This window comes from Bombus pyrosoma, linkage group LG1 (genome assembly GCF_014825855.1).
Source record: "Bombus pyrosoma isolate SC7728 linkage group LG1, ASM1482585v1, whole genome shotgun sequence".
Lineage (NCBI taxonomy): Eukaryota > Metazoa > Arthropoda > Insecta > Hymenoptera > Apidae > Bombus > Bombus pyrosoma.
Window position 1 is genome coordinate 7,608,574 of NC_057770.1, and position 23,694 is coordinate 7,632,267.

General features: G+C 39.0%; 1 protein-coding gene across 1 annotated transcript; it reads left to right on the plus strand.

The window, feature by feature from the left end:
• The first annotated feature begins 3,516 nt into the window (after positions 1–3,516).
• On the plus strand, positions 3,517–16,474 carry LOC122570563 (proline-rich extensin-like protein EPR1). Its single transcript, XM_043733059.1, has 2 exons — positions 3,517–3,751; positions 10,612–16,474. The coding sequence occupies exons 1-2, from the start codon at positions 3,737–3,739 to the stop codon at positions 13,783–13,785; spliced, it is 3,189 nt and encodes a 1,062-aa protein (XP_043588994.1). The 5' UTR covers positions 3,517–3,736; the 3' UTR covers positions 13,786–16,474.
• Positions 16,475–23,694: the final 7,220 nt, after the last annotated feature.

Genomic DNA, 23,694 nt, shown 5'->3' on the forward strand with positions numbered 1-23,694 from the left:
TTGCATCTCGGTCGATGACCTTTCAGTATGAAACGGACGGAACTAGATAAAAACCTGTTGTAGTCAACTTTTCTTTGCTCTGATATATGGATGGAAATTTATCAAGCGAAGGGCGCTTCGTTTTGCTGCTCTTTCTAGAATGTTCATTTAGTTCGTACAGAATATAAATGCAGAATATAAGACAACAAAAATCAACAATGTCGTAAAAGTTTCGACATATGGAGGGAGCTCTCAATCCTCTTACGATATTAATTCACACTCGTAAAACGTGGATACTTTCACGCCTTCTGTTACCTAAAAATATATTTAACATACTTATTATCGTCGTTTAAACACTCCAGTCATACCACAAACTTACGTCGACTAGTTATATAACCTTTCTCCATATCACTGATACTATCATTCTGCTATTTTCCAAATTATACACTCCTGTACACGAAAATTATACGCTCCTGTTAAAAGTTCCTCCATTCGATTATATAAATGATCGTACGCATGAAAATACAACCCCTTCTCTTACTTATACATCCGCCTATCTCATCCATAATGTATTAACGTCGGGCAATATTCACCTGTATTTGCGAACAGAGCAATTACATATCAATTTCCGGCGGAATCTTCGTTTCATTTCGGGGCTGCGAATCAGCGCTCTCCAAATAACACCGGAAACAAAAGAGAAGCCGCGTGTTTGGTAAATAAAAATAGAACGAGAGGGGAAAAATGGCGGCCGGATCGTGTTTCGTTGGACAATTAATTCCAGTGTCGCGATTAGTCGCCTTCACCGCTTTTGCATAGTGCACAGACATCCGGGTGAAACAATTTTGTTTGCGGCTCTTTCGTTATTTCGGAGGCTTTTGCGCTGGCAGAGTTGACGGGCGCAGTATCCACGGCCAAGCAAAGCGAAACCCGCGAGGGGCGGCACTTTTGCGCTGAATTATTGATGTCAACGTAATGGACCTCAATGGGGCTGCGCAGATATACACACGGCGCTTCATCTTGCATGCACGCGCCACGGAACTACGCTTCTATCCTCTTTTTCTACATACACGTACACGACGTCTTTAAAACGAGACACGTCGTGGTCGGATTAATTCAGCTTCGTCTCTCCGTGTCTCGAATCTGTATTTGAAAGCCACGAATCGAGGGAAAGGCCGATAGCGTTTAACCGGGAGACGATGATAAATTATTGCTGCCATGAAGCTTGAATTCTTCAAGCCGCAAATATTTGATCATTCGATTTAATTTTTGTTGGACGTTGAAAGAAATATTCGAAACTTATAATTAGAGGTTCTAATCGCTTAGAAACTATTTGAACTACGATACCAGTAGTACCGTATGAAATTGCCGATCGTGGAATAATTAATGTTGATATTGAACGTGATTAATGAACTTCATATGGTTTACATTTTTACTCGTAATATACGAAGGTTCTTTATAAATGTATTTTATTAACTAATCTTCCGTTGAGAATTAATTCAGTAAATTAGAATCCTGGAATTTTATTTTTTATTCTCTCTTGTAGTTCTTCCTATGTATTCACGATGAATAGTAACTTATATGTTCTCTCTACCATGCAAATTCTCAATATATGTAAATTCATACAGTTCAGCATAAATTACATTGACACGATATTATTTCTGCCACACTGTGATAACTATATATGGCAGAGAAATTCATTTAATCCGCACACATCAGGAATTCCGTCTGAGATTATATCATGCGGGACCTTGGAAGACGTACTTGGCAAACTAAGATGTCTACGGTTCACTTCTAGAACGTTTATACATATCCTCGCGTTTTGTTAATTAAGAAACCGTGCATATGTAAGTTACATGCAATTTGTAGCTTGCACAAGTACAGCGGAAAGAGAGGATGCTTACGTTACTCAAAGTGCTGCGTATGTACATAAGACAGAACCGGAAGCGTACTCTATACGCGTAACCGACGAGTACACCTCTTACACCAGTTGAATTTCTCTCGTAACCGGGATCGAAGGTCGACTACGAACTACAAGCCTTTGGTTACCACATCGTAAACTATTCGGCGAGAGAGGCTACAATCTGTTCAGTTTGATTTTGACGAAATCACCTATTTCCACTTGTTCGAATGCGACACAAGCGGAGCTGTGAAACGGGTCGCATTTCTATTTCATTGTGTTCTCTGCACCTCACTGCGCTGATGTGAGAATTACATTACTATTGTACCATAATTAACTACTTCGGCGAAACTTCAATCAACCGATGTTCCACGGTCGGTGAATCGTTACCGCGTCATTTGTAATTTATAGCGAACGAAGTAACAATTTTTTATCTTATTGCTAATCACTTTAAGAAACCTACGGATACTTTTTCGCAGAAAAAGTTTTTAGAAACTGTTCGAAACGTAATAATTAACCGGTGTAACTGTGGTAGCTACAACTGTTCTCGTATAGCAGTCCTATGATGCGTGTAAAGCGCTGCGTTGCATACAAATTTTTCTTCTAAGTCACGACACGCATTCGTCTGTGGATTATAGACCCTCGATTTTAAGACCTTGCCAGCTCACGTGACGATAAGAAATAAAAGTTTCTACACGATTTGTTAATTGGGTGCTTAACAGTATGTTATTTATGGCGTGCGTGATCTGAACTGGCTCTGTGCAGAGAACTTGTGGTGAATAATATTTTCATTCTTAGGCCTTATAATGGTACAGTGATAATGTCGAGGACAGCAATTTTTTCACGTTTAAAAGTTTCTGAAGAACGAGATTTTTACTGTTTAATCGTGAAGGCAGATTTATTTTAATCAACGATGAAACCATTAAAAATAAAAATATGAATATTCTAATATCCGCATCGTCATCTACTGAAATAAGTCAATCTTCTGTCGTTCGCAGCAAAATTTTCAATCGTAGTAACCTTGACAAACACTTTCAAGAATTCTCAGTTTCAACCCATTCACATGCCACCACTCCTCAAATTCTTGTCGCAAAAGTATTCCACGGAAATGTTAAACAGGATGTTACATTGGTCGAACAATTTCTCGGCACTGGCAATTTCGATGATACATTGTTCGACATCGGTGCAGAATGCTCGGGATACGAGTTTATCGATATAACTTTACGTATTCGCACGGGACCGATAAGCATCATCGGTCCAGTGTTTCCGTGTGCATCTTTCTTCTCCAAGTCGGAGGCAGGGCTAGCCTACTTTCTCTACAAAGAGAATTTTTAACCGACGCGACGTGTGAGGGTTTCCCCTCTCCCTGTGTTCTTGTCCTGGACATCACGGCGACTCTCTTCCTCCCTCTCTCCTCCCTTTCTCTCATTCTCTCTCTTCCCCTCTGCCCCTTCGTCGTCACCGTCTCTGTTCATTACTCCTCGTGCTCTCACTCTCTCCTCTCCGGTTTGTCGTTTCCTCGATTTACTCGACAAGCTCAGCCGAGAATTCCTCCGGCTTAGTACCTCTCTCAGAGTCTATATAAGCGGAGTGTTCATACAAGACCGAGCATTTTTTGTGTTAGTAGTGACGGAGTCGTGGGTCTCCTCCATCAAAGAGGTTGACTACCGGTCGGAGAGTGTGAGGATGGTGTGCACGATGCGACACGGTAGGACCGCGTTCGATTGAGCCTGAGGAAACGCTGAAACGAGGAACGCCGCGCTCTGTCTTTTTCTCGGTGTGCCGACAAATCAATAAAAAGAAAGCGATTTGCCGTTTAATTTGTGTACAGTGCTGGCAGCAATTTGCGCGGGTGCAACCATGCTTCGAAGCAAGGTAGGTGATCGTGGATCTTCGAATATCATCGATCATTGCGCGAACGACGCTCCTTTATTATTTTTTCGTTCGACGAACGGTTCGTGTGTTGTTCAGTGCTTTGACAGCAGGATCGCGATTTCGCCAAGTTTCTTCTTTCGTTCTTTCATGTTTGATGGATCGTTTGGAGTGATCAAGGTGGACCGACGATCTGTGATTGCGACACGAATTCGTACCGCTGCGCTGTTGCAATTGAACGGAAGGATTTCCGACACGAAAACAGTAGTTTTGTCGTAGATGTAATTTTCTCCTCGGGTCGAGAGCTGGGAAAGTTTGTTGCTCGCTAATCTTTATGTTGATGATTTCTCGCTGTTACATTCGGTAAAGTTACCATGCGGTATTCGGCCTAGGTGTATTTCGTAATTAAGCGTGACGAACTGTAATAATTTAAATTAATTTCTGTTCCTATAAACTATCCTCTATATTTCTTGCTAACAGATATAGCTTAATTGCAATTGTAAATATTCATATTCCGAATGACGAACAATTACTTCTATCCACTGATATCATTGGATTATAGACGACCACTTTGGATTATGTTCGAATTAGATTATTTAATGTTGTATCGCATATAACATACAGTTAATGCAGAATGTAGACGAAGTAATCTAAAATTAAGCAATTGAAACCAAAGCGTTGTGGATCATCTAACCTTTAAGAAGGTTGAAAAATTAATTTTGCTTAATTTTGCGATTATAAAAGCTTAGAATTAAATTCTTATAAAAGAGTTAATATAGCACTAAAAGTATGAATATGGTGTACATTTTTTTTAAATATCACAGTATACTTTGACTCCTTATAAAATGTTGTTCAACACTCGACAAACCATTTAATTGGAGCGAAAAATACAGTTTCGCGGAAAACGTTGATCCCGTTAATACCTGAATTTAAATTTCGTGCGAAAAAGGGGCGCGCAAATTACAAAATGTGGTCTAAGTGGTAGGAGCGTGTTCATTATCGATAATTGCACGGCGACGATTTTAAAGCGCAGATTAAATAATCGTAGGTTTCTTATCGGCTCTTGATAACCATTCACCCAGCGTTCCTTATTCTTAATTGACCGTTCCGGTGTCATTAATTTTAAGCAGTTACTCTTCCTTTCGACTGACACCTTTCATGTTGAGGAATATCTGCTATTAAGCACGTGTATCATTAACTGATCACGTTAAGAGCAACAAGATCTGTAAATTTTTTTCTTAGCGCGTCGAGTGGAAAATAAAATGAAATAATAGCTGCTAGTTTGTAAGATCTATTGAGTTATTAACGACAGCAAATACGAGTGAAAAGTCCAGGAACGTAAAGTTAGTTAACGGAACTTCTCTTTGAACGTGAAAGTAAAAAATGTCTTAGCTACTGAATTAATCGTGGACAATGTTACGTCAACGTTATAAGAATAACTAAACGTGATTATACGTTTCGCTGTTCAATTAAGACTGAAGGTATAGGAAGCAGTGATTTTAGTTTGAAGTTATGGCACTCGACAGATATTTGCTGGCATAGGAACGTATGAAGAAGAAATATAATTAGAGAAATTTGATAACGTAAAAGTAACAACTGAAAAGTTGAATTTCAAATGTCAATCATTGCTTGCTGATTCAGGAAGTTGACCTAAGCTACAAAATAAAGTAAAAGTTACGGTTCTCTTTATATAAAATATCATTAAAAGAAATGGCAAACTTCACGCTAGTGTTTTTAACTCTTTATTTTCTGTTTTGTGAAACTTTACATTCCTTATCGTGCATATGTATCTACTAATTTCACAAATCACCTCGGCTTTACTAGACTGTAAAATTGCCAGAATTATACGTTTGAGTTACAGAGGATTCTTAGCAATAACGTCTACCGTTTCCCTTGACAAAATCCATAGGAAAGCTATAATAATAAATATGAAAAATATTGCATAAAGCATCTGCAAACCAACTAGGCAGAAATTGTTTAAAACGTAAGAGTCTGATGGAACAAATTACTTCTTGTGCTAAAAACTAGCTGCTGTGAAGCGCAACCGTTTCATTCTGTAGTCTCATCGACTCTCTGTCGTGTACTTGATTAGCATTCCAAATGGAATGTCCTACACAATATTTACATTCTATCTAGCAATAAAAATCCAAGTGGAATGTCCTACACAATATTTACATTCCATTTAGCAATAAAAATCTTGTTATTATGAAATCGAAGCGTGAAGAGCTTTTCAGATAATTCAACTTCTTATGGCGACATTTATTTCGCTGAAACTGACAAACGCTAAACTAAACGAGAATAGTGATCAATGTCGTACCATTTAGCGTTCGCTACGCGAACTTACGCTTTTGCCGGACCGACCGGTTAGTCACAGCGACGGTCAACGATCCACGATCCTTAATCTGTTCCAAACAAAGTTTTGTTCGCTTATGAATAGACTATGGATACTACTGCATTTATGGAAAAGATGCAAAAATACAAGGGATGCATATTATCTAGCGTTTAAAAGAATTTGCATATGCAATTTCGCAGTATCAAATATTTATAGTCATATGAAAGTATTACTAAATGACGCGAAATTTAATATACTAATTAATTAATAAAAATCGTATAGCAATAATACTGGTTATAAATGTTACGATAAATACGATGATGCACAAATATTTTTCGTAGTCACTGTAGATAAGTATATAACTTTAGATTACTAACTAACTACCATGGTAACTTAGTATATTAGCTTACTAGCTAATAAAATATATCATGGGTAGCGAATAACTTTCAATCGTTTCCTTTTCTTTTTTTTTCGAAAAGTTTACCGATTTACGAAATCACGAGTGCATGTGCATCGAAGAAACAGTGGAAGCGGAAACAGCGAATAAGTTTGGTCGCGCGCGCAGAGAAAAGTTGGAGTTCGCACGTGGAAGGAAGCTAAATAAACATCGGATTTTCCGATGAATCGTATCGTATCGTTCGATAAGAAGTGATGGTTTCCATCGCGTTACGTGCATTTGTGCTACGTGGTCGGAATATATGACTATGCATGAAGGAGGTGTTTGACCTAGTCACAATCTGCCTACATCGATGCATTCGACCGTCTACCCGTTCTGGTTACAACATACGTTTAAACTATTGCACACGCGAGCGCACAGTTTGCGCCTCAATAAGTGGGCGCATCGTTAAGAGCGAGTCTGCAACGCCACGTGAAAATGATATAGAAGGAGATTGCATCGAGGACCAATCATTTGTAATCGAAGGAAATATGAAATGAACTCTTCTTTTTATATTTTATTTATTTTTAATTATTATACACAGTCTTCGCCCATCGGTACGATCTTTTTTATATTACACGTAACTTTCAGTTAAGCACACTATATTTGACTACACGTAAGCGAGAAATATTTTGTCATGTGAAAATGATATAGAAAGAGGTAACACAAGACGATCAACCATTTGCATCCGAAGAATGAAAAGTACACTCTTATTACAGCAATTTTTCTCGTATTACATCTAACTTTCAGTTAGGCAGGCTATATTCAACTATACGTGGACGATCGAGATTTTGCTCTTGAATTTCTACTTTCACTGGAACAAGTTCAAGTAATATTATATGTAATACTCTATATTAAACTAAATGATTTAGTATTTATTGTAAATAATTATTTGTATATTAATATTCATTCTGATATCGATGTATAGTATTTAAAGAAGAGGTAAATTGTTAAATGTTCTGATGAAAGAAAAATATAAAGATTTGAAAATGCTCTCAGAGTTCATCAATCAATGCTATTTTTGTGACAAATGCTTCCAACTCACGCTATCTGCGGTAACAGCGTAACTTATTACCTGTCACATAGTTATAAGAGGTTGTAATTCATATTTTCTTTTTTTATCAGAACAAAGTAGAAATCGAAGCCTTTCGTGTTTTAGTTTTACGATCATCAATGTAATAAACAAGGTTTATTTTCTTTTTTTTTTTGACAGAATATATACATCTTAAACTTTACATATATTATAAGTTTTTATATAGGATAAGTTTTGTGTAAAAAATGAGGATTGTATAAGAGCCAGAATTCTTTTTCGCTTTGTTTGTAATACATACATATAGTCCATTTGGCTACATAAATTCATATAATGAGAATCGATAAAGCAATAAATTTATTTAATTTGTTATATGCTTCTACTAATTTGAAATGAAAAAAATGTAAATTAAACGTTCCTAAAGTTATCATACTACACAAAATACGCAAAAATATAAAGGAAAAGTAATGGGCGATGGATGCACATTTACATAGATTACGTTTATACATTATGAGATAGATGAATCCATAAAAATGCAAATTTATGTATTTTATAGAAAATATAATTGTTGAACAAGTTGCATATACAGTCAGTACGAAAGCCTCTCCCTATCCTTAAATCGGATCAAATCAAATTTTACATTTAATTGATCTTACACATCGTTTAAAGAAATGTCTCAATTCATTAACTTGTTCAACAAAATAATCAACAAAAATAATGTAATATACAATGTCTGAGAAAAATACATGCACTTATTATACGAATACGAAATATTGAAAAAGGTACAAGCAAGGTCATCATATGATCATTTCATCATAAAGTTATCATTATTATAAAATTCCTTCTGACAATGATAAAGTAAAAGGTTCTGCAGTTTCCGATATAATTTCATTTTCAGGGTTTTGTGACTCAAATGTTTATATTTTCCTTGATTCATTTTAAACATACGTTAATATACTATGGAAGTTCGAAATCGTTAAAAATTTCAAAAACGTGTAATATTTCCAGAAAAAATATAGCAAAGATATTTGTCGAATACGTTCTCGAATTGCATATTAGACACCTTAATGATACGTAAATTCCAATGAATAAGAACGTTTAGAAAGACAAAGATACAAATAAAAATTTAAGATAAGATTTATACTCGGATGCCTCTTCGCTCCATGCTTATTCTTGCATCGCACTTCTCGTTGATGCACTTGGGAGAAAGTGCGGCATATTATGTTAACCTTGCATCTCGGTCATTGTGCCACTTAAGACTTCCAAGGATGGCTTCTTGATGACATTTACAGCTTTAAACTTGAGCGTTGCTTCTCGTTTCTTATCTAGTATCTTTTATAGAAAACAATCTGGTTGTCACAGTGGAATGAATATCTATTACCGTAAAAAGAGATATAAACCTCTTCCAGTTCTATTTGTCCTCAAAATAATTTTACGAGATATCAAACGATCTTCATTTCATTTTATATTATAACAGCGTTTCATTAGTACATTTACGGTACAAAAGTAATCTTCGTTTTTGCTTATTAAACGTAACAAACTGTAATATTTACAATGCTTACTGCGCTTCATTCGTTTAATTGTACTAATGAAGTCAGTTAACTTCCTTTCGATCATTTCAATTTTTATTTAATCCTCTGGCAGTACAGCAAAACGACGAAGAATATAAAATAAACGATTTAGAGAATACTTCTTCGTTTTCAAGGCTTCTTACGTTTCTGGTTTCAGACATAAAAAAATACATAATTTCAATTTTTTATTGGCAATGAATATTCATAATAGCATAATAGCAAATCATGTATTTCTCGTGATTTAACGAGAAGGAATTTCAAGATGACGATGAATTGAAGTATTAAGTAATATTTCATCGGCGTTATATGGAATTTTTGATAACAAATTTTTATTTCGCTTGATCCATTTATCTATCAGTGTAACACTTGTTTAACATTGCGATGAAACGAAATCCAGAACTATCGGAGATTGAAGTGAAAATACTACTTTTCTCAGTCATATTCCCATACATTATACGCCATCTTTGTAATTAACGTAATTATTTACGGGTGCCTGCGTTTAATACTTACAGTGAGTAAATGCAGGTTCATATAATTCTCACATGCATCGGGATGACTAGTTCGCCTTGCGCCAACCGAGGTTGTAAACTAGCTTAAAGTCTCTCACGGCCTTCAATTTGGAACCATAGACAATGTGTGCTGGCACGAGCGAAATGTGCACACGATACCGAGCTACACTTATGTTCCCAACCAACTAATTAGAACAGGAGAAGATGTTAGACTACTAGTTAACTGTCAAACCTAAAAATTTCAGTAATCTAATATTTATCTTCAAGCATAATAAGAAAAGATATTTAATCATGTTGAACAAAACAATTTTGGTCAATAATTAAAGTTGATACCTTGAAATCTCCTTTCAAGATAACGAAATGTACAGAAGATAAAAAGCTGAATAATAGACAGTTCAATTGATAAAGTCTGCTTGATAATGCCAGTTTTCTCATTGAATAAGATATCGAATACATTATAACAGTAGATAATACGGTTCTTAAATTTTGTAGGAATATATTGATCACATTCTCCTTCGCACATATTAGTGGAATGTTTACTCTCTCTAATCTCGTTCCTTACCTATTTAGTACAGACAATTATAATAAATTGCATATTATTTACGCTCCAGTTAGGCTTTGTTGTACTTCGAGCGATAATCATAACTATTATCATTTAATAAATAACTAGTTATCTATTGCTTTGGTTACACTATATTAATCTTGCTGCATTCTTTGGATCGTTTTAGACCGAAACGTGCTTTTTATTCTTAACAAGTTTGAAGAAAGAATGGAAGAATCATTATTGATAGGTATCATTTCCGTTTCAATTGTACCTCTTATAATACATTTTATGCATATAGTAAATTTTATTGCATGTTAAAACAAGAGTGAGATCGGGACATAAAAATTTGAGCACCGTAGCAGGATTAAAGAAGCAATGTATTTTACATTGAACGTCGTCAAACTATGACGAAAAAAGTTGAAGAATTCGGTTTGATTTCAGATGGCAATTACGCTGCTCTGCGTTCTGCTGATCGGGCACCACGTCCAGGCAGTGGTTAACAAAGCGCAATCCCAAGTGCTTGCTAACAAGGAAGAAGGGAAACTGAATGAAATTAAGGCTAACGAAAGGATAAGCAATTATGGTCCACCTGCTGACGACTATGGACCTCCGATCGGATCAAATATTAAAGGACCAGCACCGGTTTACGGCCCACCGGAACTAGTAGGTGATCAAGGGCCAACACCTATATATCCGCCACCACCGCCAGATATTCCACCACCTGTCTACGGACCACCATTATCTTCATATGGACCGCCACGAATTATTAAACCGCTTCATGTTCCACCGAAACAAAGTTTCGGCCCTCCTTTGTCTCCGTTGCCTTCGAAGCTGAGTTTTGGCTCGCTGAAACTTCATTACGGGCCACCGAAGCAACATTATGGACCGCCGTATTCATTCGCTTCGTTTAGGCTACCAAAACCTCAATACGGTCCGCCATTGAAATTTACATCCTCTGTGTCCAATCAATACATAGCCGTGGGATCCTCGAGTCTTGGACCAACGAAACCGGCACACGGACCTGCCATTCCCGTATCTCTCGATACCTATAGCGTGCCTCCGCAAAAACTTGCTGTTCAATTTACTTCTCAACCGAATGACAACTACGGACCACCTCCTCCACCATCGCTTTCGCTGGTGCCCGAAGCACAGTACGGACCACCTGCTGGTGATCTGTACAGGCCACCTCCACCGATTCCTCCACCAGGAGTGCCAGCACCACCTACACCGCCCGATATAAAATACGACGGCTGGCAACCCATTGCTGGATTGGCCAATCAACATGGACAGCCTGCGAACACTTACGGACCTCCATCCGACGAGCACAGGAATTTGGATGGCCATTCCGTGAGTCTGCATATTGGACAGTCTACGAGCAACGTTATCGAGAATCCAAATGTACCAAATGATTCTTATGGAGTTCCAATTCACAATCCTGAGGCTCAAGACTTGAAGACTTCGGTAAAGTCTAATTCTAATGATAACAAAGGCTTGCCACCGCCACCATTGCCGGAATACGAACCATTCCACAGCGAAAACTCACCAAAGAAGGAACATCCTCAAACAGGTGTGCATGGTCAGCTTAATTTACAATACGAAGTGCCCAAGGTAGAACCGCTTTCTATCGTAAAGACCGTTGGATTCGAGTTGTTACCTACAAATCCGTCATTAACTTCGGATCATAGTGCAGTATTGCCCACGTTAAAATCACCCGTGCTTGATACCGGATTCCATTTGAATCTCGGCAGTGCAGACTCTCACGCGTTCCAGAATCTAGGAAATGATTTGTCGCTATCGCAAATATCTGTAAACGGCCTCTCCAATAACTACGGCCCGCCGTTGTCAAGCATTTCCTTTGGAAAATTGAATTCCATCGAATCGGGCATTCCTTTGCCACCACCTCCTGTTCTCGACTCATACGGCGCCCCTCCTCCTTCATCCTACTCACCTAATGGTCCTTATCCAGCTGCCGAAGCAGGTCGAGCATCGTCGTTTGCTTCTTTCGCATTACACGGTAGCTCGCTTTTTAAGCAAAATTTGCATTACCATCGACCCCACGGATCCTTTAGACATCCATTACCCCTTCCAGGTACCCTGATTCCTCCAAGAAACCGTGAACCGATTAAGTTCAAAGAATCCGTTCCTAGCGGACTTTTGACTAACCTTAACCGTTACTTACCACCGCTGAGACACGTTGAGCTAGCCAAAGCGCCAAAAACTTACCTTCCGCCCTTATCGTTCGAACAGCAGTTACCTGCCCTCCATGCTCCAGTTGCTTTCAACAAACTACCCAGTGTCAGCTTGAATTCGCCAATAGCAGCTCCGAATGCCCAATATGGCACGCCATTATCCTTTAGCAACTTTAACACTCCAGCGCCAGTGTTGACGTACGGAGCGCCTAACTTTGGACCCGCTTCTTCCTTCGTCTCCACCTCCACTGGCTTTGGCAACAATTTATACGACAGCATCAGCAACACCATAACCACCACGTATGGCACTCCGGTAGTGAATTTACCGTTGTCGACAGGTGGTGGACACGATTGCGGTTTCGATCAGGCGACTGGTACGCAGTACAGCTTTGAGGATCTCGGAAGCCACGCGTTAAACGTCGGCTCTCACGGCTCAAGTTTCGGGGCCGCTCTTTCCACTGGTCTCAATCAGAATTCGCTGTTTAAGGACGGTACCTTGTCAAACGGTTTTAGTGGGTTGGATATCACGCAATCGATAGGTCAGCTAAGCCTAGAAAACATAGAGCAACCGAAAACGAACCTGAAGGACAGCTACGGCAGTTCGATAGGCGTGAGCTACGCCACTTCTGAAAACACGGACAACGTTTTGTCCAGCGACCACAGTCAATCGGCTGAAGTCACGAACGTACTTTCGGCGCCACCCGCTATACAATCTCAAGAGTCGTTCTCCTCTAACGCTCATTTCCAACAGGAGAACGGCGGGATAAAAGCTGAAGCGTTAACCGCGAGCTTGAACGAGCAAGGATACGGCCATGCAAAGAACTTAGCGTCGAACGAAGTGGACGCTAGTCAATTTCTGAATACCCACGAAGGCAGCGAAGCTCTGTCCCTGGCGAAGGGACTGACGGCCAATGGAGCCGACGGTTTCGAGGTTCAGGGTTCCAAGGGAACGTACACGTTGCAAATCCAAGCTGCTGATGGAGGATTAGGAACGGAGAATTCGGATGGTAGTATCAGGCACGATCAGGTGCTGTCTAATGGGCTCTTGCAGGATATCCTCGCGGCTATCGAACAGCCTGAACAAGGGCAGATACAAGTTCAAGGTCATCCGGAGGCACAGCAATTACAGCACGTGTTCAGCGATTTACCGCAGGCTGGAAACATCGAAGTTCCTAAAGGACATTACATCACGGTGGCAGAGAACAATCAAAGGAAAGATTCTGATGAATTAGGTGGACAAGCTGGCGACAGGAGCGAAGCCGAATTTAATAAAGGAGAGTCCACGAAAAAGGAGGCTGTCGCTCTTTTCTTCAACAATCAATACGGTGACTCGAGGAAAGAGATAAGGTCGGTGGCGAAAAACGAGAACGTGGCAACTGTTCTTTCGAACGATGGGAAGAACGTTAGCGGGACAAAGTCCTCTTAAATCATATCGTTTGTCTAGGAAATACCTTCGTTGATAGATTCTTTGGTAATGTATGGTAATTTATGTAACAAACAGACTTTCGTTCTCTTTCGCATTACCAAGTTAAGCTACGGTACTACGGGACTGAGGCGCAAAATTTGAAATCGTTCCGCGTAGAAGTTATTCATTAAAGTCATTAAGTTAAGAACTATATTTTTAATTACAAAATATTTAAATTTTATATATTATATATAAATATTATAGTTATGAAATGTCCTAATGGATAGAAACGAACTCAAAATCGCGCTCGCTTTCGATCGTTTTCACCAGATTGCAATCTACAAACGGATTTGATTACTCTTTGCACCATAACGATTATCGTTGATTACTGACACGTGAGAAACATCTTGAGTTTACATTCCATTTTAGAGCATGCCAGAATGAAAGGGAAGCCACAAATGGCCTAACGTTCCGTTAGGAAGCGAAAACAATGATCGTTTCTTCAGAAATATATCGATGACAGGTTGTGAATCCGAACGGTTTCCTCAAGAAATTCTCTTTCTTCGGCGAAACGGTAATCGCGTAACGTCATCGGCGAATCTCATTCTCCTTTCTTTCTTCTCACGCGAACATACTTCATGTTCGCGAAGGCAGATCCTATCAGAGTTTAATTGCGACACAAGCAAGCACCGAAAGTCCTCGAGTGTTCCTCCGTTCCTTTCCGAAGAACCATTCTACTCGCCTTTTCACTCGAAAACTCTTCAGGAGATGGAGAGGTTTCATGTGAACGAAAGCAAGTAAAAGTATCAGAGCGATCCGTTTCGGGGTCGACGAGCAATCGTGTCATGGCCATTCGCGCGAGCCAACATATCTTAGAATCGACGTTTTTTAATCGCTCGATTGACGCACCAGTGTCTAACGCGACAAGAATTTAGATCGATTACAAATTACACATTACAGATTTAGGTCGTTCGATTACAAATCGTCGTCGTTTGAGAAATAAAAGGCGGGAGATGGCCGTATCGAGCAACTTTCATCGTTGACGTTCGGGCACGTGATCGAACGAGAACGCCAGTCTCTCGCGTACTTCCACATCTTTAACCTTCACCGAGGTGAAAGTTCAGTACCTCGTCCAACAGCTTCGTGCTAGTGATACCTACCTTTTGCGAGAATCTCGTTTCCAGTGAAACGCATTGCTCGACTCTGCGGGCGTTCAACGAGCGCGATACACACGGTTTTGCATACCTTTGTGACAATAACAGGTAGATATGCATATATCTAGTCCGTTGTTTCTCGATGAGATACGCTATACCCAGTTATACACCGCACTAGAGGGGATGACTTTTTAGGCGCCTTGGCTTGCTCGGGGTGTGCTAATCGCATTGAAAATAGAAACACCGTTACGTGATACGCGTCGTGGAACTTTAGCGAGATCTTGTTAATTGTAGTACCCTCGCGTTAATATTAGATACTTTTAATAAAAAAAGACGCTACGTTGGACGCAATCTTTCATCATTTGCAATGACAATTAAATTGTAATTTAATTTATTCACCTACACACACGTATACGTTATATTATATTCTGTGCAGAACAGAGAAGAATATAATATGGAACCCTGTTTTGCTTTTAAGTAATATTTCAAAAATTAGATTTACTATTATTGTCAGAAATAAATTTCTGCGCTCCAGTGTATTCGGAACGTTGGTTTCAGATGACTAGTATTATAGCATATAGCGGATTAAGCGTATAGAAGCAGATAAAGCATATAGCTTCTCGCTTACGAATCGAACAAATGACATTTCCTTATGACAAATAAGAAGAATTCCACATTGTCATTCTTAAATATTTTCGACGATATTTTTCTCGAGTCTGGTAGTTGAGCTAAGGTTACTAAATATTTTGTTTCTTTACTCCTATATCATTATGTGTATTTATAGTTATGTCATCGTGCACGATACTTAAGATATTATTCTCAATACGAGGTTCTAATTTACTAACAGGATTCTATATTGCTACTTTTTCCTACAATATTTATAATATGTGTATCGCTTAATTTAGCAACGTAATTTCCTTTAATGGAACAGTTAGAACGCCTTTATAAGTGAACGCATTTAGAAGTACAAGCACCCAAAGATACACGAGTCATCCTCGTGTAAAGAAGCGGTAAAACTCAGCCGCCTGACACGTTGATAACCGACGCGATCTAACAAGCTGAAATACAACTGGCCAGAGATATAGGTAATAAAATGTTAACGCGTTCGCATGTGCGCTCATCGACGCGAGCTTAAAACCAGCTGCGTATCGCAGCGTATACGCATTCCGTATTCGGAGTAGTCTTAAACTTCTTCTACTTTTATAGTGCTGCCTGGCAAATGGTTATGCATAACTTGGTGTATTGCAGATACGTAAAATAAGTAGAGCGTATAAGCTTAAGAGAGATGCTCATTGTTAAGAAATACGCAGTGACGATGCTGCCAAGCCATAAAACACGTCAACTCGCTCCTAACTTCTATCCACCTCTATGTTCTTCCTTCCTTCCTTCTTTCCCTCTCTCTTTTTTTTATGGATTAATTTATTATTTTATGTACGTAACGTCTCGTGCATATGGCTTACCGTACGCACGATACGTCCAATCGACGTTATTAGTTTGTTGAACATAGCGCGCGAACTGTATTTTATATATATATATGTATTTGTTTACGAGGTTGCGTTAAGTATGTAAATATACGACCTATTTGTAAATACAAGATCTTTTTTATTTCGCGGCCTTTTTTAATTCCTACTTCCTTTTAACGTGATCGTGAAAGTCCTTTTCATTGGAACTATTTTGTACGTGTGACTGGCTTTGCCACTTCTTTCAAATCTCATCCACACAACTGAACGACAGGAAAGGTTTCAGTTCAATCACATCATCTGTATTATCAGTTGCGAACGAAACGTAACAGCAACTAAAAGAAGATCTGCAGAATCAGGAAATCGCAGTCGTTAAACGTTACCTCGTTCCGAAAGACACTTATGTACGGACACCCGATAGAATTTCCAAGCATCTGGCGTTCCGTTTATCTCGATCGCGGTGTTTTCCCATCACGCTGTTCATTCCACTGACCGTAATATCGACTTTCAGCGACCGACATTTACCTTTCGGGTTCGCGGATTTGTTACGCGGTAAAGGGTCATCTATTCCATGATAAGAATTTTAAACATCGCTAAAACGAATTTGAGAGCAGTTGCGAAACATCGCGAGAATGATTATTTAATAAATAAATTCGTGCTACCAATATCTTTCAGCGAATTATTTATTGAAAATGATAATTGCAGAAAAATATCTTTCAAGTCGGATATTATGAAAACTTTGTGATTTCTTAAGTTTTTCATAATTCAAGGAGATTCTAATGACTGGACGGTGGACGTTTATCAAATGAGAGATAGGATTTCATATACAGAGAATATCGTTGATTTGCTAGAGAAGTGTCACAGCTGAGAACGGTAAATCTGTCAGAAAATCAGGTTTGAAATAGAAGAGTTAAAGTAGAAAATCATTAAATCACTATCCGACTACATACTTAGCGATAAAAACATTCACTTTCTCTTATAATTTAGGTCATATTCGTTTACATGTATATGTCGGAGATGTGGGGACATCGGGCCTTTCTTTTGGAATTTTGGAAAAAACCCCAAAACTTTGTAAAAGTCATATTTATACGTGTAAATGTAATTTCTGTTGTGCAAAACGATGGCAAATTCAAATGAAGAACTGATACGCGCCCAAAACTCTAATGTAAACCTGACATATATATGTATTTATAAAAGCTAGAAGTTCTATTATATTTATTTAATAAATAATGTATTATTTCATATATTGCTTGTAAGATTAATTAATCCACGAGGATCTTGAGTGTTTATTACGAGGAAACGAGTAGATAGGCGCGATGTTCGCTCGGCAGCACGATGTACAAACGAAAACGTACGAGGGGAATTAGGCATCTGCCACTAAGTAGGATTACGGTTATGTAAATGAAACGCTATCGTGCCGGTTAGGTTAGCTAGCGCGGACAGTTAGCGTGTCCTAGCGCTGGTCGAAATTGCTTCTCGCACACTTTCCATCGTGTCTCCGGTTCCCTTCCGCTTTTCCACCGCTTCTTTCCCTTCAACCCTTCAATTGGCTCGACCTCGCACGGTTCTCTTCGTTTCCTCCATTATTCCGTTCTTCGCGCAGCAGACAATGCGATCATAAGGCTTCCTTTGCAAACTGAAACTCCACTAAACTATGGGAATGTTCGCACGTTTTCGGTTATAAAACCGGGCGCGTACGGTAACGCGAAGATTTCCGCTCGGTTAATTTGCCCCAGAGACGCGTTAATTGTTCGTTTTGCCGATTTTCAACGTCTTTCGTCGTTGGTCGTCCAGCGATACGACTAATGAAAACGTGTAACCTTAACAGAAAATTGTAAATAGTCGTTTGATGTTATCGCACATAATTTTCCCTTTATCTGTTAGTACAATGTCCGCTTTCAATGTAGTTAAAATTTCTCAGGTTACTTCGCGAGAAATGTCGTCTTTCATTTTACATTTTGAGTTTCTAAAGGAAAATCAAATGGTAATTGTCGAAACTTACAGTTAGCAGTTAGACAAATTATAAAGGGCGTTCAAAGTTATTATATCATTCGCTCTGTTCTCCGAATTTAATATGAACGGATTTCCATTTACTTCGATCGTCATGCTAAAATGCTATGAAAAATTTAGTCTAACAGGGAAACAAACGAAACCTCAAAGCAAAGAAAATACTTCGTATGAACGTTTTCATATTTTTCCAAGAGAGCAATCGAAAATTGCCAAAAGTATGCAACATAGATAATACATTATTCGTTAATAAATGCGATAAAATTTTTGTTTTTTGAAAATTCTAAACAACCAGAATGCTATTATTGTTCCGGATTCTGAAATCGGAATGTCTGCTGACGAATCGTGTTTACAATAATTTATTATATTTATTGTATTTCATACTTGTCACCATTGTCCCATGACATAAAACTGTTACCAATTTACATAATAATTGCTTGGCAGACGCGTTGTATAAATGAATTTTCTACGTCGTCTTCTCCGTCTGATTCTTGCCAAATGTACCTTGCTCGTTACAAACTTGAAATGCTTCCCTAGTTCACGGATATTCAAGAATCCGAGCAATTCGTGCATCATTCCGCGTCGTTTGCAAGGTAAATCCATGCTTGTTCCACAAATTATGATTGCGCGCCTTAATCCAGTCGCTCGTACGAATCTCTCGTTCCTCGTTCTTTCCGAAATATTCCTGCAGTTCGCTTCCTGTCGCTTCGTTACGCAACAGGACGCATTCGCATACGAGGAATCCATGTCGCGAAATACCGGGCTCAAAGATAGGATCGTCGCACACGAAAGACACGCGAGCAGAACGTTCTTCCACGGAACTTTCGTAACCGTGACGAGTGTAAAGACTCGGTCAGATTAATTAAGTTACTTGAATTCAAGTCACATGAATTCACTTCAAATTCGTGTGCATAGGAATCTTTTAAAAAGTAACATTAATTCAAGACATCCGACTTGAAATGCACGTTTAAAATATTGTCAGAGATGATACAAGAAGCGAAACACAAAATTAAATCGTCTTTAGCAATAATTTAACAATTGATAATATTGGTAAATTGGTAAATTACACACGAATGATGCTCGGTAATTTTTAAATACAGCGACAGATCGAACTGTTGGCTTTAATACTTTCAGAATTACTACGCAATCAGAAAGTTTGTTACTATCGATATTAGTTTACTGATTTTCAGCATATTTGGAAAGGAACTTGTCTTCCAAATTCTTTCTTTTGATTCACTCAAATTTCCAAAGTGTATTCGATTGTCAGCCCAGTATACGTTTCCTGCGAAAGCTCACGAGTATATTTTTGTTTCCAGCATTCGATTGCTTTGATCAGGATACTCGGCGAATGTTTCCATATGAATGTTCGCAAATGTTTATAGAGACGCGCATTCAATGAATACACGGCGTAAAATCGTCGTGGTAGCGCGAACCGCTACGATGAACGACATTAAGCACGAAGAGGACAAACTGGCGTAACGCGGTTGCTGCGTGTCAACAACGACGACAACGATGAAAACGACGTCGAAACGCGAATTTCGTTAGCGCTCAGACAAGCTCGAAGGAACCGTAACGACTTCCTTCTCGTGTAGCTTTAATCGAAAGTCGTATCAGCGGGCTGTTGGCTGTTCGTGGAAAGCTGGTGACGAGAAGGGATTGCCAGAGATCTCGAAGGAGGGTTTTCACGGGTAGCCAGGGGGAACGTATGCATTTCTCGCGGAGCTCGGAAGTGCTTTATTTCCATAGTGAGGCGGTATCCGTACACACCGACAGTCATACTGATCTCGAGAGATACGTCGTTGCCTCCTGGGTGGTATATACGGAATATAAGGCGACTCCAAGAAGAGAAAGAGGAAGAGAGAGTCTCAGGCGTATCGTTGGTCGGTATGCTTAGCGCAGCCCGTTCGCCGATGGCAAGATTGTCTTTCTTTCGGAATGGCGAATAGTTGCTAAAAGTAGAATCTAAGGAAATAAAGTAGCCCCACTGGCTGCCTCTTCTAGAATCGCTTCGACGCAACTTGACAGTATGTATACCTTGTTGCATCTTGTACATATATGTTGCGCCTTAGAATTATGCGAGTGTATGACATACATGTCGGATGTGGCAAGCGTCCTGTTGCGAGAGAAATAATTCTCCTACGCAAAATTTAGCATGTGTTTTTAGCAATTTGATCGATTCAACGTCGTTACCGCTCTATCGGGGAACGTATTATTCACTCATCCGGAGTAGAATGGCTCTGAATATTTGAGTTTAGAGGAAGAAAGTATTCCCACGGGCTGGCGCACACACGACTGTAATGCATACCTTTGAGGACACTTTGAACGTTCCGTTCATGGAGCTCCTTTTGTCTCGACTTCTCGTTTGTGAGCGATTCGTTTCTATTACCTTTACGGGATGGAAGGAATTATTCGAAGGTAACAAGATGTCTGATAGCGAACTAACGGAGTAATGAATTTACAGAGTATTCGTAGTTTGAAGAAGTTTGCTATCTAGTATTTTGTTTCATTTACGCTCTTAATAATACTAAACTTTGGGGGCAGTACAATGTATAATTTCATTTACAATCTTATTATTATACTGTACATTAAATAAAAGAATTATTTTCTATGATCTAAATATCTGTATATGTATCTAAAACAATCTGTGATTAAATTTCTCAGTAAAATGAAACTATTTGTATATCCAGTGAAAGGATATTACCACCGTAGAAAAATAAATGTGATATATCAAATTTCCAATAAATATACAAGTTTCTAACACGTTCCCTATCAGACCGATTTTTTTATCATTTTCCGTTCACACTGGATTGGGGTTAGCCGTCCCCCGTGTTGTCGAAGCAAACAGTTCCTTCTATAACTTGCAATGTTTACAATACTTATAACAATTGCAAGACTGAGAAGATAGACATAACTAAGGAAGATTTTCCCAATGAAATTTTGAACTCGAAAAAGAATTTTTGGATTTACATGGAAACCAAATGTATCACTGTAACTCTAGAGGAGAACGTAGTTTGTTCGGCGGTAAGTGGAGAAAGGTAATGGAAGACGTTTACCAAAAACAGAATATCTGACCTTTGCGAGAATATTTTTCAAACGAAAGGGGAACGAGCACCACTTCTGAATATAAGGTAATATTAATAATGTGCGCAGATCCAAACAGAATGTTAATATAAAATCTAGGAAAGCCCATTTAACAGTTTTGATATTCTTTCAACATGCAAAACTAAGTTAATTTTCGTCGTGATATTTTCGAGAAACATGCGTGATATGTTTAAAAAGTAGCAAAATATTTCAATAATCAACAATTACTTCATTCCATCATATATCTTCTAAATTAAGTCTTACACATTTATATAATTATAGTCCTATTATTTAATATGTTTTTAAAATGTAATTTTAGAATGAAATACGAAACATAAATTTGTATACATTAATTGTCTTGTATATGATTCGTGTGCAAAACTTATGATTTATATGCTCGCTGATGCAATTATTCCATGGTACAGTATGTCTATTAGAACTGTACAGTGATAGAAGCTGCAAATGTCACTTGCCAGATGATACTCTAATTAGCTGCATAATTGAGAAATATTGGAAATTTAAGGATATGACAACTTTAAATGGACACGCATACAATTTCTCATTAAGTCGGTCGAATTAGCAATACACTATTTCATTTGCATAATTAATTTATTGCCGGATGAGCCGTCACAAGTGACAGTCGGGAACGATAATATATTGCTGCTTTGGCCGCGGGAATGAAACCCCAGCTATAAGTCTTATGCCGTAAGTCCTGTGTATTCATTTTTATACTACCAATTCAATGTTCAGTTAAATTGATTCCCACGTTCAATTAAATAAATTAATAAATCAAATTGGACTATCGAGTGTTTCCGTGATAAAACAACATCTTTTATAAATTTTTATTTAATATCCTTAGAAAAGAGAACCAAGATGTTTGTATATACACACACACGCACACCTTTGTTTCTGATAAAATTACAAAATAAACGAACGCGATCATAACTTTATTGCTTATTATTGTTATAGCTAAATATTGCATAATATAATTACACGAATCTATACTACCAGTACAATTAAGGTTTACAGTCGAAGGTAATACGTTATTTTAACATTCGCTGTACCAACAGAAAACGATACCTCCATCGATAGAATATTCCTTTAATGAAATTAAAGAGGGAAAGGCACTTCGATGAGAAGATAGCCATGGAATACAGAATAATTCCCAATCGAGATAAAACGGACGGATTACGAGGAACTCCTACGCAGGGCTTTCAATTTCTCGCGGAATCTTTCGTTCTATTTCCGCGCGTTTAGCTGTGCGCCAGCCCCTTTACTGGCAACGTATACAACGATTCTCAGGAAGATCGCTGGAATTCATAGACGTCGGCCGGAATATTGTTCCGCTTGATCGATCGACAGTTCAACGGGGTTAATCGGAAAATCTCCGTACAAAATCCGGCCCCAAGGGGGGAGAACGACGGCTACGGGACGACTGAAGTACACGCTGCGTAACAACGAAAGATGACAGGCGACGACGCCAGAGTGCGACGAAGCGCGAGAAACAGCACGGGGACCGTAGGGTGACAGAAGAAAGGAGAGGCTCGACGCTCTAAACGGAAATAGCGGGAGAGGGAAAGAGATAGAGAAAGGAAAAGGGTAATAGCAAAGGGAAAGCGAAGAGGAAGAAGGAACGAGTCTAGAAGGAATTCCATAAAAATCGGTGAAATATGCATAGTACCGCGGAACGTGGAGGAGCGTCGCGACGTCGTCGAGTGTCCCGGGGGAAGCGGGAATCCCAGCACGAAGAAGAGAACGAATTGCAAGTAGAAGAAAAAGAACGGGCGGAGGGAAGAAGAGTGGCAGTGAACGGTGAAGGAAGAAGATGCAGTGCGAGGCGGCTGAAACGAGAGCTGAAGGAGGGGTATTCTAGGAGGCGGCGCGCGACAGATAAAGGAAAGAAGGTCGGAGAGCGAACATTTGGAACGTCTTCTCGAACGAAATCTAATTTCGGTCCCACGACGAAACTAAGCTATTTTCCCCGCAATATGCACGCGCAACGCCGCGCGCAAGTGTTCCGCCGATGTTTTTCACCCTTTGTGCGTTCACACCCCCGCCCTCTTCTGTCATGTTAGCTCTCTTATCATCGGGAAAACTGAAATTTCTGCACGGAACGGAGAAGATCGATAAAGTTTTTCCTGTCATAATCCGTCGTTTTGCTAAACGGTCCACGTGTACTCTTCACTACTATTATAATTAGATTGCGAATTTCTATGCAAATTTATATT